At 41.0% G+C, this 18,971-nt stretch overlaps 1 protein-coding gene across 4 annotated transcripts in view; it reads right to left on the bottom strand.

Moving 5' to 3' along the window:
- Positions 1 to 18,971, bottom strand: part of trpc7b (transient receptor potential cation channel, subfamily C, member 7b) — a 109,195-nt gene that overhangs the window by 15,911 nt on the left and 74,313 nt on the right. For all 4 annotated transcript variants that reach the window (XR_015777273.1, XM_088081074.1, XM_088081075.1 and 1 more), the window contains 2 exons: positions 18,147 to 18,380; positions 14,530 to 14,794 (listed from right to left, as the gene is read on the bottom strand). Coding sequence is in view for 3 of the 4 variants with exons in the window: in XM_088081074.1 (XP_087937200.1) it covers positions 14,530 to 14,794; positions 18,147 to 18,380 (499 nt within the window). In the remaining variant the exon portion in view is untranslated. The remainder of the gene's footprint in view (positions 1 to 14,529; positions 14,795 to 18,146; positions 18,381 to 18,971) is intronic.

Below are 18,971 nucleotides of genomic sequence, written 5' to 3'. Positions count from 1 at the left end.
TTCTATCACTTGGAGGAGGGGATGGTGGGGGCAGCAGACCACTGATTGAGACCTACAAGAGCTGGTATTTTTTTCAACGAGAGGGAGGGACATTTCCAGCTGTGACATCAAAATGGATTAATATAAGCCAGAACGTTTCAACATATCCGCTACATAACATACAAATATTACATATTCGTGGTCTGCAGAAACATACAAGGACATCATGTATTCTGGCGATTAGGTTGCCCACCCCTGGGTCGCCCCTCCAGGTCACACCAGTGACCCATTTGAGCTGTTAGCTCTGTTGCTGTCATTTGCACAGCGTGGCTAGCACTGCCAGCAATTTCAGCTCAGACACCTACACGTTTGCTTGTGATGTCAGAGGTGAGAGCCGTGTGCAGACCAGACTCGCAATGTTATAAATCATCATAAGCATCAACAAATTACAATGACATCCGCCACTGAGGACACGTGTAAACAGAAACACATTTACAAGCATTAACAGTAGGTGTTCTTTGTGCGTGTGTGTGTAACAGGGGACCTATGCGCCAGACAGACGGGGAGACTAGCAACAACTGAAGGCTGGTATTGATAATACCATCTTCTCACTCACTATTCACATCACACACATCCAGCAGCCTATCAGGAGAGCCGAGGAAGGTGGTTTTGGTGGCCTTGCCTTGAGATGCTGTTATTTTTAAGCCTCCTCTCTTTAAATAATGCCTTGTCACTTATCTGGTGCTTCTCTTACAAGATGCATTCTCTAGGCTTTGAAATATAAAAATAAATTAAAAAAGGGGACAATTATCTGGTCTCTATTACATTTTATCCAAATTATCTTTTTAATCAAATTATTCTGCCTCCTGGCTCTCCTTCCCACCCGTGTGAAATGCTTGCTCGATTTACATTTTTATGTTTCCTCCCCAAAAAAAGTGAGTGTAGATAATGATGAAGGGCTTAGTTCCAGGCAACATTAATGTGCCATTAAACCAGACACTGGCAGCGACAAATGTACTCACACAATTAAAAGTACACACTCACCACGTTGCTGGCTATTTATACACACTGTTCATCTGTTCGCTTGGGCAGATTGGTCGTTAAATATAAAGTTCCAAAAATGTGTATGTGACATTCAAGTGTTGGCGGCATTACTGGAAGCGAAGCCCTCCCTAAAGCACCATATGAGACACCCATGCACTAATATAGCTACATACATTACACCTCTCACGTCTTTTCAACATACATAGATAGAGTATGGATAGAAATGTATTTAAAAAAATAGATAAAGGCCATTTTTTATTAAATAAACACGTTTGATTGGAGTGCAAACTAAGAAACAAACAAACACAATTAAGGAAAACAAATTACAAAAGTATCTGTTTTTGCAAATGAACCGTTCAAGTATGAGAGCACAGGGTCTTCCTCCCCGCTGGATAATGTTGACGCACGCAGCAGCCGGTGCTGTTTTGCACCATCATTTGTTTTGCTCAGCTTGTTTTCTGCTTATTTGATCTGTGCGAGATGCCTCTCTGGGAGGAAGTGCAATTAAGAAAAATCTAAAATGTTTCCTGGGAGATCACCAACACTGATAAAATGAATTTGTCTGTTGCTAATGTCAGCTCAGGTACTGGTCATGTGTGTATTATGCAATAAGCCGTAACTAAGATTTATGAGGTGCTCGATGCGAAGGATGATGGAGGATTTTTTAACAACGTAAAAATGAGATGATTTCATTTCAAACTTTTGTGTGTTTGTGTGTGCGTGTGTGTGTGTTTTATAACATCATTGCACAACAGGCAGTGAATCAGCAGGGACAGTGGGCATCTGGAGACAGAGACAGATAGTGTGTTATTATCTATTATTAAGAGTGACAGCTCCCAATGGGCTGCATGCAGCATGACGGCCTCACACGCACGCACACACACGCATGAACGCTTACCCTTGCAGGACACTGACAGTAAAGATCTTACTGTTACTCTCTCTCTCTCTACCACACACAACTCTATACACTCATGCTACATGCATAATTGTGTGCGTCTGTATGTGCGGGGGACTGGTGAGTCACCTCAGCTCTGCAGGCAAAGTCCAAACCAAATCACCGACAGGCCCAAATCAACCTCTTCCCCCAGAGACGTGCTCTCTGTCTCTCTTGCGTTACACTTTAAGTTAATCTCTGTGGTCTTGGCTCCCTCTCTCTCTCTCGCTATCATCTCTGCCTCTCGTTCCTTTTCTCTATCTCTCTCACCCATTTTCTCATTATATTCCTATTTCCATTGCTTTTATATCTTTCTAAGCATCACCCTCCCTCCCTCTCGCACCCCTTTCCATCTTTCATCCCAACAGCTTTCAGCTATTTCTGTCACTCAATCTATTTGTAAGACTTTTACTTTCCTTTTTTCATCATTTCCCCTCTCTAAAATATGTCTCTTCTTTGTTTAATCTGCAGCAATATTCTCACAATGGCCGAATGTAAATGTAAATGCAGACTTTGTGAACGGCTGCCCCCAGCCTCCTGCTCTGCCGCTCTCGCTCTGCCCTTCAGTCATTAGCAAGATATTAAACTTCTCCTTCTCGTCTCCTCTCCTGCTGACAGACAAGTAGTCAGACAGACAGGCAACTATAGACGAAACATCTTTAAATATTAAATTGAGTTTAACTTTCTATCTGTCGCACCAAAGGAGCTGTCACCATGGCGACAGCAGGGGCTGGGCCTTGCCCACCTCAGATTTTAATGAATGAATGAATGCTCCCCTGAAATGCTTGCCTGCTGCCTGTGTGTGTGTGTGTGTGTGTGTGTGTGTGTGTTTGATCGAGAGAGAAAAAAGAGGGAGAGAGAAAGGGGGGGAGCTAAACAAAAACTGATGTGCGTGTCTCACGAATGTGCCTGTTTATGAGTGTGTGTAGATTTGTGTGACAGGCGGCGGGACACAAAATGAGGCGAAAAGAAAGCAATGCAAAAGGATGCTGTTTTGGTATGTGTCTTCAGGCAAGTTGTGAGAGAAATCTTATTAAGCAGGGAATACAACACCACAAGACGAGCAATTAAGAGTGTTTTGATAGTGAATCAAGGACGACATCAACTTGTTTTTTTAATTTGCCTGCTCCCTTGCTGTCTGTTTTTCTGTCTCAGTGAGTCTATGTTGTCTTCATCTTTTCAAGTCAGCAAGTAAAAAATTTGCTTGAACTTTTCAAAATCCGCAGCACAAACCACTGTGTTGAGCTGATTTTGGCTACTATTATGTGTGATGTTAGCCAGTTGCATTGAAGAGTCCTCCAGGAAAACAGCTGGGAACTGGATTTTAATTTATGAATTAAACTGTTAATTGACAATTCTTCAATGTCTTAAGTTTCTCCAAAACAAAGAACACAAGGATTTGAGGAAGTTTATGCTTCAGCAACCTCAGCCAAACTCCTTACCACCGATATTAAATGGGAAACATACTTTTAAAATACAAACAATTAAGAATAGATTTAAACTTTATCTCTTCTCAAGTATGTCAACTAAACAACTCAGGCTTATTTAGAAAGAAATAATCTGATTTTACACTAATCCTTATTATACTTATAATATTGGGCACCTGTACCCTCCTATATGGAATTTGGGGATTCTCTCACAGGCTTCTTCACACAATCTAAAATCATATAGATTAGGTTAATTGGTGATTTTATATTGAGTGTAGATGTGATAGTTTCCTGTCTATAAAGCCCCTTTTACACTGTCTGTTCAAGGGGTGAATATGCTGCCATTATGCCACCTCACTGATCTGTATATAACATGTGATCTTGGCATGGAGGGGGGGTGGAGTGGTCTCTCTTTTAAGCCGCCACAGGAGGTAGTAGCAGTGCTGAAATAGTCTTTTTATAAACATGATGGCCAGGAAAATGGGACAGTGGCCAGGATGGGTGTGACGATTTGACGGCGTGTTATGTATGCGACCCACCATGGAAAATTTGAAAAGCAGCGGTTAACACGATGACGAAGAGCAACAACCAAAAGTTGCTGCATGCTGGAAAAACAATGAGATTTGGAAGCTGCTTACCATCTGAGCAGAGGAGATTAGCTGCCATATAACAGAGACAGCGAATGATTGTTGGATGCTTATAATACTAGGGCTGTACCCGACTCAAATTACTGAATCAGATTCAGCAGTTCAGTACAAATATTCAATGATTCTTTTTTTTTTTCATGTAAAAAGGGGGCTCGGCAGGACGTTCATTGTGACGGTGGCATTCATGTAACATAGTAAACAAGCTATCGTCACTAATGACAGACTGCAAATGTGCAGCAACATTTTTTTATGCACGCTAGAGTTTAAACAAAAGCAAAAGACTGTATCATATTAAGTTGCTGTGAACTGTAAACTCAGCACTTCTTCACCTCAGGGTGCAGCCTCTCTCTCCCTCCGTGCTGCTGCCTGCATGTCTGCCTCTTCTTGTACCAAAGAGTAGCGTAAAAGTAAAGAGCAATTACTCAACAGCAAATCTGCAGACCAAAACGTCCTAAGAGGTACACTACACAGCAAACTGAATACAAAAAACAAAAGAAAACACTGCTCGACTTGAAGCAATCTTAGTCAATTAAGGGGTCTCCAACTGATGATTCAAATCTCTGACTTTCAAGGGGCAGCCCTATATAATACCTGGACTTACTTTCTGTCTTTATCACTATTTCTTTATTTCATAAAGATGTATTTTGGATGTAACCCCAGCTGTTGAGAGGACTAACTTTTTGTCTTGAACATGCAGCTTCAGCCTTCGTGTGTCTATTTTATACCTCTTCAATGAGGAGTTGGCTGGAAATATTAAAAATGTAGCCACAGACAGGGCTTTCAAATGGAGCTAATGTTAGCTTTATTAGCTCGCAAGTTACAGCTGATAAAATAAGCTAATGACACTTGTCACCTGACAAAATTGACGGTCCGAGACCAGAAATTAGAAGCCTGTTTTTGTCTAATTAATTCTTTGCGTGACAGCCTTATGAACAGTACTTAAGTGTTTTCATGACCATATGTGAAGTGATGTCCGCGCGCTGTTGCCTCTTAACTCAACTAAAGGAATCAATTTCAGCAGAATGATTTAGTGTCAAATGATGGTCTCTGTGATATTTGAAAGGAATGACCTCAAATCTCACCAAGACGGAAATTGAATGCTTGTGTCATCTGTCACGATAATGGAATAATTTATTGAAACATACAAGATATTGCCACAAACCCTAAAGCTACTGGTCGGATCCTTGACACAGCGGTGACACCACATTAATGCTTTCTTTTGCTGTTATTTTGTCTGCCTCTTCTCTCTGTCTATTTTGCCTTAATTGTAAGTGTCTCCTCACCTCATTTTGACATTCAGATATGCTTGACTGGTAAAGGCTGAACACGACTGTACTGCCTTTGCCTACAGAACTAATAAATCCTCTCTTTTTCGCTCACCCCGACTCCGTCTCAAACATCTTTTTCATTCTCGGCTCTATCAGCCTCCTCTTACCTTCCTTTTAGACCCCGCCTCTCTTACCATGACCCCAGTCTCACCACCATCTTCCAACTCTATCCAACACTGCAGAATCAAAAACTCCTACAAACTTCTACAAAAACAACACAATTTCTATGTGTATTATCCATACCCCTCTGCATTTTTTGTCGCAGCTTGCATCCCTGCCCTCTCTCCCCGTCTCTCTCCATGCACACTGCATTACATGGCTTTATCCTTAGATTTTTATCTGATATGCCTCCTGTCTAGCCAGTATTGGCTTAGCGTTCATGTTGTGTCTTTCAGTTCAATACAAATGCATGAATCTTTCACTGGTATGAAATGAAGGTCAGTGTTGCCAAAGGAACTTACTGACATAAAATAAAACACATCATTATGAAACATAAGCAGCAGTTAAATGAACAGGCAACAATAATTAACTGCTGGGAACAAGAGCAGCTGACAGAATCTGTATATGAGCTCTGATTTCCTCCCACCTTCTCAAACAGTCACTGTTAAAATGCGTGCAGCCTAAATTTGTGCTGAGCCCGTGTGGCTGTGCGTCCGTCTGTCTGCTTGACCTTCTCTCATCCTCTCTCCTTTCTTTTTCCTCCTTTGTCTATGCATCCTGGCTGCTCTCCCACATTTTGCCTGAACAAACAGCCAAGCCAAAAACACCCTCCTCTGCATATACATCTCTCCCTGTGGTTCTCTTTTCATCCCCCCTCCTCCTCTTCCTCCTCCTCCTCCTCCTCCTCCCAGTGGACTTTGTCTCCTTACTTTGTTGCAGTGCCGTTAGCTGTCTGTTTGATTGTGCTGCATTTATTCACCATTATTTCCAATGTTTCACTTCAGTGCCAGTGTAATTATTAGAGATTTTTTTTTCAAGGTCCTTGATACCTCGCTGGGTCTTTTTCTTTTACTCTACCCTAAAAATATGCATGGTGTCCTCCTCTGACTATTTCAAAACACGCTGCTATTTCATTCATCTCTCCTTTATTCCGCTTTCACCTCCCCTGTCCCCTCCCTCTCTGTCTGTCTGTCCATGTGTCTGTGCACTATTTTCATGCATGGCTGACTAGAACATAGATTAGCTGCGCCACCACCGCTGTCTAAATCAGCATCCTCGTTCGCCTGTGTGTGTACATAAATGTTTGTAAGCACCTTCAGCACACGCAAAAACATACAGCAAGAGAGAGAATGTGTGAATGTGTGTGTCCCTTGTGTGTGCCCTGCTAGAGTGTTTTTGCACGTTAATGTGTGGGCACTCAACAAAAGGAAATGTGGTGTTTTTTTAAGTGTGTGACTCAGATAGCTGTCTGAGTTTTCGTGCCTCTGGGGAAAGGGTATGTGTGGCTATTACTGCCCACTATTCATTAAGCCCTATCCAGCTGTGCGTGTATGTGTGTGTGAGTTTTTGCACCTTGTGCGGGTGAGTCAACATATGTGTGAGAGTGAGATCCTCTGCCTAATTTTTTTTTTTAAAAATCACACCCCACCCTACTCCCATCACATCCCTCCCTCCCTCCCTCTTTCCCCCAGCACAAGGGCCCCTCCTGGGGTATCATTACTACCTACACCTGGCTCCCTCCTCATCTTCCTGTATCAGAGCTTACAGACCAGCCCTTTCTTCTGCCCTCCATCAGTGGAGAACAGTGCCCTGTCGGATAGCTAAAGTCAGGCAGCCCACACACACACAGAGCTGAGCATGAGCACACACACTCACAACCATACCGGCACATGTTCTCTGCTTTGCGACAGAGAGAAAAGAGAGAGATGGGAAAAAATTGCACACAGCAAAGGCAACACTATACCAAGTAAACTGCAATCGCACCTACTACTGAACTGAGTGAAACAGAAAAATAAACATGGACAGACAGAAAAGAGACACAATGATGCATCACAATGGACAGAAAGCAAAGTCTATGAGACATTTGTAGACAACTTATTGGATTTACATGCATATAGATTCACACAACAAAAAAGTAGACACAGTACAGAAATCAATTCAGTACTATCTCTCTGACAAGTCCACACTCAGCTTCAGCTTTGTCAACCACAACATGCAGGTGAGATTTAGAGCCAAACTGACCCCTGGTGGTGAGACTGACAACAGCAACAGAATTTCAGGGGGGTTTGTGTCATTTTAAAATCATCTTTATGCAGCTCATATAGCCAGAGTAGGCAACTGAAAACTGTCAGAGGATCACTGCTGTGGCTCATTTAGACGCAGGGACATATTCTTACAAAAAAAAAAGGCCAAACAAGAAAAGAAATACAGTCAGAGGTTGTTAAGATGAAATAGTTTCTATTTTTATCATGCTGGATTTTAATATCAGCCTTGATCTCTGTAGCAGAGAGGGTAAGGGATAAAAGGGCAATGCACAGAGCTGCATCGTATGCTTATGATGAGAATGACTGTGTAATGGTGATGATAAGGCACAAGACCTTTTCTGAACTTGTCCTTTGCTTTTTGAGAAGTCTGCAATATGTCTGACTCACGGGTTGTGGCCACAATCTTTCCATCCACTTTGACTCCATTAGTGTTCCTCTCTACCTGTCTGTCTGCCTGTCTGTCAGTTAACTCTTGTCTCACGCCGCTGCTCTGTCTGCCGGCTCATCTCGTTGCCTGGATCTTTGGCGTCATGTGGGCAGCCAAGCAGAACTCACAGCCTCTAAGACCCCAGCGCTGCAGCTCAGCAGAGGAGCTTCTGTATATGCACAGCACAGAGGTGCAGGGTAAGTCGGCATGGGAAAGTAGAGTCCTCGCACCAGAAGTCTGATCACACATTTTTTTATGATCAGTGATTCTTTCTAAGGTGAATATTCAGCAGGTCATAAGCTTGGACAGGTGATAGGAATGTGTGACTTTCTGCATTCACACCAACTCAAGCATTGTGGCAATTAGCTGCAGGGTCGAGCAGCAGTGTGTCCTTTTGTGAGGGGAGTGGAGTGTGGAAATGAACAATAAAAAGCCGGTCTCCCCATCTCAGCACCTGAGTATTTGTCTTCGGTGAGTTTTGCTTATATTGGCTAAATAGGTATGTAGAATTCCTGTTGATTATCATCACTGCAGTATCTTTCCTGCTACAACCCAGCTGGCACCGAACGTCAATATGATGTCAGAAAGACGATGGACAAATGTTTATTTTTGGCTGGAATGAAAATCGTGATGATGATATTTTAAATGTCTAACGTTATAATTGCACATTGTGTGGACATAGCCTTGTGACGTTTGGCATATGTTGAGTTTTATTTGCCATACTTAACCACTAAATGTTGTTATTCTACGTCGAGATGATGTTGTCATGAGACGTTTACAAAACATTGGATTTTTGGTACTTACCAACACAACTTAAAACCAACAAAATCTGAACCTTATTTGTTGTCAGTATACTATATCAAATTGACATTGGCATTACACTGAATTCTGGTAGCCTGATGGCATAACCCAAATATCAACATCTCATGATGTTGGAGGCCAGCTGGGAAAAAAGACACATGCACACACACACAAACAAAGCGATCATTCTTCTTTGGAGGATAGTACACACAACTTGTTAATACATACTTTATTTCTTTTACTAACTACAATATTCAACGATAAAGAGACTGTATTACTTGTTCCTGTGCACTGCACATATCCTCTGATTGTTTGTTATGTGTATGGTCATTGCAGTGTGATGCTGGTTCACATTTCTCCAGCAGTTTATTGTGTTGCAACTTTTTGCTGTGGGCGACTGCATTTTTTTGGCATCCCATACAACTACTTCATCACAGTCTAGAGGCACTTCACATATTTAGAAGAATGGGGGATTGGCATTTTCACCTGAACATCTGATTTGCTATGAATGCAGCTTAATTGCAGTCAGACATTTGTTGCATTTAAATAACAACTGAGACTTCACAAATATAACACAGATTGGTTGCTGTTTGATGTCATTTCACCTGATATGTATCTGAACCCTACTTTTTGGTGGTAAATTCATATCTTTCTGACCTGGTGATGCTACGTGAGTGTGTAAATGGATAGTGTTTCTAGACTGAGCTTAGTTGCACATGTATTAAAGAGAAAGGCCACTGGATCAAGTGGACATATAGAGCCAAGTTTAGGCAGGTGGAGAGACAGGTGTATAACCAGATAAGAAAAACAGACACACAGACAGATGGATAGGCGAGCAGTCTGGCATGGCAACTCTGCTAGAGAAGCTGGATCATGAACACTGTATGGTTTGCCAAAACAACTTGAAACTACAAAGGGGTGACAATGTTCCCAGTTCATTCTAACTTCTTATTATTTCATCTTTTATGCTTGGTTCATTAGTGGAGGGAAGCTTAGCTCAAAGACAAATAACTAGACCCAAAACACTGAAAAGGGCAGACATTGGTCCTTATGCATGCAAACTGCAGTGCATCAAACTGCTGTGTGGTTTACTGGGACTACTCCAAAACAAGCAACAACAAATAAGCCAACTGCACAAGGTTTATGCTTATGAGGAGACAGATGTCGCCACCTGGAAGCAGTTTGCCATGGTTGGAAAGCCTGTTAATACAAAATTAGCTGAAGGCAAGAATTCAAGACACACACTGTGTTATTTACTGATATGAAAAACTGCAAATTATGCAAAAGAGCATAAACATCATGCTCCACTAAATGTACAGATTTAAACCTGGGTATTTCTCTGACCTAGTGGGATGATGCATTACCACATTTGCAAAAAGACGGTGCTACATATGACTTCTTTAGTCCAGGCTCTGACGAATGTACCAAAGTGCAATAATATAGACTTTATTCACTCTGGTTAGTAAAAAAAAATAACAGCATACGACAACATGATAACAGACCAACTTGTAAAGCAATGCTTTGCTCTATTGGATTGCACAGAAATGGTGTAATGTCATCTGTTCAAATCTGGAGATGTCTTCCTCTGAGAAAATGAGTAATGATATGTGACAGCGCGAGACCTCAGAGAGAGTTTTCATTTTGAGATGAATGATGATAAACAGACTTGCTGAAAGATTCTGTCAGCAGCCAAAGACGGATAACTTTCCAACAAGTACCAGACAATGACAGTGAAAGATCCACCGTCACTCTGTCTGTAGCTGATGTGAAAGAATGAGCACGCACACACGTGCATGAGATAAAATGAGTGAAGGAGGCAGAAGCATTGAAATTCAGACTGATGTGTTGCAGGACTTGTTGGACGGGTTGATGTAAGACAAAAGAAGATGTCAGTAAAAATGTGACAGTAAAATTGATAGAATAAACTTTGAATTTCTCGTTGCTGATGTGGATGGTTAATTTAAAGTGAAAGGGCATATTTTAAGGCGTTGTATAGTCTGTTTGGAATACTGCAGCCTTTACGTGCAAATTGACTCCTCAGTTAAAATGTCCAATTGACCATTTGCAAATAATGACCCTGATAATTACATTAAATGCAGCACTTTAGCAGGTTAAGTGCATTTAGAGCAGTGAGGGTTGTTATCTCGTCCTTTTCAGTTGGATGATTTTCAATTATCAAATCCAACAATAGTCCCTATTGATCTGTCTAACTCAGACCGCAGAAGCTAGAACAAGGACTCTGGATTTTGTTTTCCCCCATTTAACAGCTGTGCTTGGGTGGCATTGCTTGATGCCAGTAAGGAGAGAAGGGGAATGCTTTCAAGGGCGTAACTTTGGTTAGAGAACTGGTGGGGAGACACCTAAAATTGTGGGGTGGGGGGGGTCTCTGGGTCCACACCGAGAAAAAAATTTACGATTTCCTGCATTTTTACACATAATTTGGGACCAACCAAACAAAATCTGAGAAATAATTGGTTGGTCATCATGATAAATTCTGCCAGAATAAAATATATAAAATATGAAATATTAAAGTATGTGAATATCATCATGAATAATTATAACTGTATGAAGCTGTATGATTCATCCATGGTCATCCTTTACATATTTTTCTGGAGTCCTTCACTGTCTGCAGCAGGCGTGTGTAAATGAAGGGTATATGAAGGTTAAGATATTGTAAGATGACAACCTTGTGGATGTTCAGACTCCAGTGTTAAAAAAATTTGTGTGATGTGTGAAATACACTTCATAACCATGCGTTCACACTGGACGCGATGTGAGTGCTTTGCGTGGTGTGTTTACTTTCAAAGTCAACGCAAAGACGCAGACAGACCTGAATTCACGCTGGGCGGCGCCTGCGTGTTTACATCCAGCTTTCTGTTGTATTTCACTGCAAACCACATTAGCCATTCGCTGCCTCTCATACATCAAAATGCGGACTGACCAAAAGTACTGATTTTGATCAATAATACTAAATATGCTAAATCTCCTCTGTGGCATTTCTTTGGTTGTATCCGAGCAAAATTTATGTATCTATGGCAAGTCGATATTGTACAAAGATAGACTGAGAAAAACTGAGCTCATTCTTGACGGGTTCATTTGGTACAATGGGCTCCATCATATCACTGTCAACCACGTTCTTGGTGTGTAAAATTTTACTTTAGGTCCAAATTCACTGACTAACCCGGCACTTTACTGAACGATGGGAAAGCTCTTTGAGAAACTTTAATAATGTGGACTGGAATCAAAAACTTGAGAGACACTGTCAAAAAGCTTATTTTCCTTTCTTGTTACCTCCACATCCATATTGATTTAGACTTAAATAGATTTTAAAAAGTCAATAGGCCGAGATGTTTTGACTCATCATTAACAGCATGTCATGTAAAAGTTATTCTTTTTTAACAAACACTAGGCATTTAAATTACATTAGATAGAAGTTACAATTACACCAGTATTGATGCACTTTTCCCACAGCTAAGACAGAATTTGCTGCAGCTGACACCTCTCACTAACATTTGCCATCTCAATTTTACTTTCACGAAAATTTTTGTCCAAAACAGTTGTGTGTGTATGAGTAATACAGCAGAGTAGATCTTTATTCTACAGTGCAACAGAGTGTACTGGGTTCCTTTCTTCAGCTGTACAGTCTAACCTTAGTAATCTATATTTGATCAGCCTATGTACTTTGATCAAAATATCAAAACATGACCTGTACATGTTTCTACCATTTAAGAAACACTGCCAAACTCAGGTCTGTTGCACCGCAACCTGAGCTCGAGATGACCATTCAGGCTTTTATATCTTCCATGCTAGACTACTGTAATTCCCTTTTCACCTTCCTCAGCAAGCTGTCCCTTACCGTCTACAAATGAACACTGCTGCAAGGCTGCTGACCCGGATAACTCACATCACGCCTATCTTTAATTCTTTACATTAGTTTCCCATCAAGTTCAGGATTCATTTTAAGGTTCTTGTTTTCACATATAGAGCGCTGCAGGGTCAGGCACCTACATTGCTGACCCGCTCCATTCTTATCACCAGTAGGTCACTGGGGACTTCTATCTAAGGCTTACTGTGCTCGATTGAAAACAAAAGGTGATTGTGCCTTGAAGAGGTGGCTCCAACACTGGGAACACTCCCAGGAATGAAATTTTCTGTAGGCCGACGTGGAAGTTAGCATCGCACTGGTTCCCTTGTCAAAAAGCCTGTGGGATTCTTCCATTGGATTATAACAGAAAATAAGCTCTATGGCTGACAAACACTTACAATACTTACAAATTTTGTTCTGTAACATAATCTCCACAAAATAACTTATAGGAGTTTAGAAGCCTCAATTAAAATTGCCAGAAGTAAAAAGTTCATATTAGGCTGTAAACTAACTACACCGTAGTCATGTCGCCACCACAATGAGGCTGTACAGCTGTCAATATGGCGCAGCATGATGATATTTTGTAGTCTCAGCAAGCCACTTCTTTGCTACCATCTTTTTAAAGACACTTAAAGCCTAAAAGTTGTCGAGTGGGATAATTACTGATGTGTTTTGCATTGTAGAACAAAATGTGAAAGTCTCTTCATCTTGTGTTAACCACAGACCTTATTTCAGGTGTCTAACCAAAAACCCATTCAAAAAAACCATTGACCTCAGGCGAGGATACCAGGAGTCCTGAAATGCTAACTCATTTCCAGGTTGTAGGACTCATTTCTGGGGTAATAGACATCAATTCTGCAGTCTCTAGTGACACATTTCAAAAGCAGCTTAAGACTGACTGAGTCAAACTGGCCTTTGTCTCAACGTGTGCTGTCCAGTTTGGAAATTTTTGTCTGTTGTTGATTGTTTTGTTTTTTGTTTCTTTTTACTCTTCTATTACCTGTTTTAATGGTCTAATTTTTAACAGCTTTACTCCTGTTAAGCACTTTGTGACCTTGCTGTGTTGGGGAAAAGCCCCATTTCCTACTATAAGTTTGTTAAAGCTGTGAGATAAAACCACAATACACCAGTGATTGTTATTGATCTTAGTGAGTGAGCCATCCCATTCACCATTCTCCTTATTCAATTTCATCAAATAGCCCGCTTGCCTGCATTTAGTCTGAAGGGAGATCATACTTCGATCTCGCCTCTGATAAAGCACCATGGATATAATGAACCCAACAAAGAGTCTCATCAAGGACATGTGACCATTTCTGCTATCTGGGGATTTCCATCTTCTATGGCCTTATCTCTCAATTACATTACCAAGGGAAGCAAATCAGATACTTTTGACATGAATTATTTCTCTTTTTTGTAATAACTTATGATCCAACATAATGTCTCCATCATGTAGCTACATAGTGAAAGCATTTGTGGAAGTTTGTAAGAGAATCTAAAAAAGATGCTCACATTAAGATGTAAACACTTACATGTTCAAAGGTATACTGTGCAGGATTTCCCTAAAAAACAATATATAGACTCATACTGAAGTAATTTATTTCAATTCTACCTAGAAGAGTTTGGCAGGGTATTTTTCTGCAGAGACTCTGCCCTTTGTGTTTACCTTCTAATTTTCCTCTCTTACTGCTGCAGCCACAGCGCCAAGAAAACGCAAATATATCGAGGCAAAACGCCTAGTGGACAAACCTTGTTCCATGAATTTGTGTTGGCTTTCTCTTTCACTGGCAACACAGTAACCAACAATTCCTGCATAGCACCTTTAAACATAAGCACCATTTAATCACAGTCACTCTCTCAGCCAGGCATTACTCACGTGGTGAAGGCAGGATTATACTTGGCTCCCAGGTAGTACGAGTACAGGTTGAACATGCCAATCATGAAGGCCACAAACACCATGATGAAGATGACCATAAACTTGAAGATATCCTTGACTGTGCGCCCCAGAGAGATCTGCAGGGGGCCGAAGCTCTCGTTGGCTGGCAGGATGTAGGCGATGCGTGAGAAGCTCAGCACCACAGCGATGGCGTACAGGCCTTCTGAAATGATCTGGGGGTCTGAGGGGCGCCACTTGTTCCTGGCTGGAGGAGACAGAAAAGACCAGTGGCTGTTACTGTATCATCTGAATGAGCTACTGCAGATGTAACAGGGTCAGATGTACCTCTATATTTTGTTGTTATACAATACTTATGTAGAAAAAACAGCTGTGCGCACTACTCCAAAAATATATTTGACAGCGACAAAAGGTGCATGGCAGAGACGAAAATAGGAAAAGCGAAATACCACCTGCACTCATAAGACTTCACTTATTTATTTAGTTAGGGGACTTCCTGACTGAAGATGATTGATTGCCCTAACTTAACAAAGTGCCAGTGCTATTTCTGTTTTCATACAATAATTACACAAACTCTATTTGTATGTTTTTAAATGGGAGAACCTCTAAACCCCAGAAGTCAAAGCCCATTTTTCTTCATGTCTTATTCAATAAATTCCTTTTCCATCTTGCCCTGTCCCCTTTTTGTATTATTCTCCAGTGGGAGAGTAGCTCTAGCGGGCAGTCGGACAAAAACAGGAGGTGAGGCAACTTCTAGTTCAACAGGTGGAGCATGTGCCCCATATAAGCTGAGTCCTTTACAGCTGCCCAGGTTCGATTCCAACATGCTGCCCTTTGCTGCATGTCATCTCAATTCTCTGTCTCCCATTTCTCACTCTCAAGCTATACTGTAATGAAGGCAAACACCCTGAATAATCTGGAGAAAAAATGAGGTTCAATTTCCCCATTTGTTTGTTAAAATAAGTAGACGTCACCCATAAAGAGATCTGACTGTCACAGCGTCTTTCCTATTTAACCAAAACAATGCAGAAGCCCACCGCTTAGACTGAGTCAAACCAGAGATCTTTGTGTAATTGTTTGATTTTGAAAGAAGCTGGTTATTTGCCAATGTGGACAATAAAAAAGGCCCCAGGTTTACATTTTACCAGCAACTCACATTTTCACACTGAATAAAACCTTACACACCAGGTATGCAAGTATAGCTCCATAATTAATGTCACAGACATTGACATGACATCTATAAGCAACCATAATTATCTACAGCTGCATTTATGGATTTAGAATTTATATATATTGTTTCAGATTGAAACAACTGGTCTTACGGTGCCTTATGGTTATAGTATTTTCCACTGTGCCAGTGGTAGTGTATCGCTGTGGAGTTATCTTTGAGCCTCTTGTTCCTTCCCCATGACAACCATGTCACCAACACAGTCCTCTTCCATGTTCATCACCATGCCAGCCTCTGACCCTCATCGTCACCTCCTGCTGCAGAAACACTCATCTACGCACTTGTAACACTCAGGCTTTACTACTGCAACAGTTTCCTCTATGGAACCACAAACTCATCATTAATTAACTCCAAAATTTACAGAGCTCTGCTGCCCGCCTACTTACCACTACTCGTGCAACCACTTCAGCCCAGTCCACTACGACCTCCACTGGCTCTCGGTTAAACACAAGTTAAACTTCAATATCCTACTCACCACCTACAAGGCCCTTAACAACCAGACGCCTCCCCTATGTCTCTGACCTCCTTAAGCAGCACGCCCCCTCACGATGTCTCTGGTCAGCTGATGCCAACCTGATGCAAATTCCCAGAATCAAGAGCCAATATTGGCGTGGCAGGGCACTTCCAGTTGCCACCCCCTCCATCTATTCCAATTTTTCAGTTATTTTTGTTTTTATTAAAGAGTTTACTGCTTTTTGGTTTTTTTTAACATACAGTATATCCTAGTATATCCTACAGTATGTAAAGCATCTTTGAGGACGTTAAAAAACACTATATAAGTCAGATATATAATTATTATTACTTTCATCAATATCATTGTCAAATCCTGTTGTGGCAGTTCTGCGTTTCTCTGATGTCTTGTCCAACTCAGCTGTCAGCCACACATATCTGTTCTTCAATTTTTTTCTGGGAAGGTGCAGAGCAAACTTTTGGCTACAGTTGGATGTACAGTAACTGTGTGCAAGAGATGTTTCTAATCTTGGCTTTCAGGAACATATGCTTTGATAGAGGAGAAGGTACAGTAAGAGGGGGGATTAAGTGAGAAGAGAGGAGGCTGAGTCAGGAGGGAAGGCAGCAAGTATGAGACGAGTGGATGACACAGAGAGGGGATAAAGGGATAGTGTGTCCAAGGAGAAATAAGGACAGAGAGAGCGGACAGCAGGGAGGGGCAGCAAAAAAAGTACAGTAAGACATCATTGAGCTGGATGGAAAAAAGAGATACAAAAGGGATGAATATTGAGAGGACCACAAACTGAGAAAAACAAAGTAAAAGGAAGACTTTTTTCACTATTTTTCTCTCAGACACTGACTACCTTGGACACGCAGTAAATGTATCAAACACGTGTGCACTTCTCATCGCAGATATAGAGACATGAGGAAAACAGCTAATGGGGATATTAACTGACCTTCAGTACAGTACAATACATTTTCATCTTTTTATTTCTGATGTGTCATGGCAGAGTCACACCACCAGATGACAGCACTGATGAAGGTTCCCTTTGTTGGCCACTGAGAAATGTACAGTCCAGTAGCCTGCGGCAGGATTAGATGTTGTACAAGAGTTTTGTAACCAAAACTTTATATTTTCTGTGGTCTTGGAGTTTTCCTGATGAGCTCAATTTACTGAATATCAAGTGGACACTCAGACCCAAGCACAGGCAAATGTTTATTACCGACAAAGGCAGACACAGTCAGGAAGGTAGATATTAATAATTGTGTGAGGCGGGTTTTGAAATCTAATTTCCATCTTGTCATTCTGAGCTTTAATGTGTTTTCAAATTTACAAAATAAGTGTTTGCTGCGTTTGTTCCTCTATGAAGTTTAATTCTGCCTGTGGATACACTTAATGCTTATACATTCATTTAAACCTGTGCATGTATTTGTGTTTAGCATGTAAAGTCACTGAAAGTGTGATCAATCATCATTTGTATTTAAATGACAAAAACACTCATCTCGTGTCCCAGCTCCAGTTTGAAGTTATTCATGACATTTTTACACAAACACTCATCTGATTTGCGGCTTCTCATCATTATCTGATGCAGCACAACAATGATTCAAGCACCTCATAAAAGCTTTTACATTTTATCATGCGAGGTGCAAATTGGCCGTTCCTGGGAAAAAATTGTATGGTAGATAAGAAGTGAGGCAGTTTGACATTTTGTGGAGCAGAAACAAAAATTTTTTTTTCAGATTAAACACCAAAATAATTGAAAAGTTATGATTAGTGGAGATCAAAAAGACTAAAGGAACAAAAAGAAAAAGTGCCTCATACAAGAAGTAAGACTCTGTCCAAAACTAATCAAAGAAATGTGTAAACGAGACAATGAATTCCTACATATCTTCAAAATCTTTTCTCATATTAAACGCTTACCAAAAGTGAAGTAGGCAATTTCGTCAGGCAGTGAGGCATTGCTGAGGTCTTCATCTGGTACGTGCATGTCAACGTACTGCTGGGCTTTGGACGCCTTCAGGAACGCCATGAAGCGTGCCGTGAAGGATGCCACAAAGATGGACAACATGCCAAAGTCCAGAACATTCCACAGGTGCATGATGTACTCCCTGGGCCCATCGGTCCAGATCTCCTTACACTCTGACCAAATCATACCTGAAGGATGACACAAATAAACACGCTGTAGAGAGATGGGAAATAGAAACAAGATACAAATGCGGAGCAGGGTTTTCAAACTTTTTACCAATGACTTAACTTTTCAAAATAATGACCACCCTTTCCTTGGTTTGAAAGGATTGCAAACACTTTCAGGCATTTGCAAATATGCAAACTGATAGCACTTGCTAGCTTTACTTGGTCACTGGACATTCACCTACCAACTAGTTGCATATGCCCATTACCAACAGACCAGACCTTCACAAAACGTCAAGGCTGCACCACTATTTGAAAACCAAAAAGATCCTGTAGATGCAATTTGATGCATGTTTACAATATAATTTTGACAATTTTGTATGCATTTATTTCCTGTATACAAAGCTTTGTTTTATGGACATGTCTAGTACATATTTGGCAGCCTTGCCTGAACCTAAGGAAATGTGATACTCTAATAAAGTACGGTTGATTACATCATGTCCCAGTAAATGAAGTGGGCAGATATTATAGATATTTGGTTCACAACACCTGGTGATCCGATCAAATATGTATATTTGATTGTTACCATCACTGGCATCATACTGCAGTTTACAG

The sequence above is a fragment of the Plectropomus leopardus genome, chromosome 8 (genome assembly GCF_026936395.1).
Source record: "Plectropomus leopardus strain MGB_pleo_1.0 chromosome 8, ASM2693639v1, whole genome shotgun sequence".
NCBI classification, from domain to species: Eukaryota; Metazoa; Chordata; class Actinopteri; order Perciformes; family Serranidae; genus Plectropomus; species Plectropomus leopardus.
The sequence above is the reverse complement of the archived record's forward strand: the minus strand, read 5'-3'. Positions and strand labels throughout refer to the sequence as shown.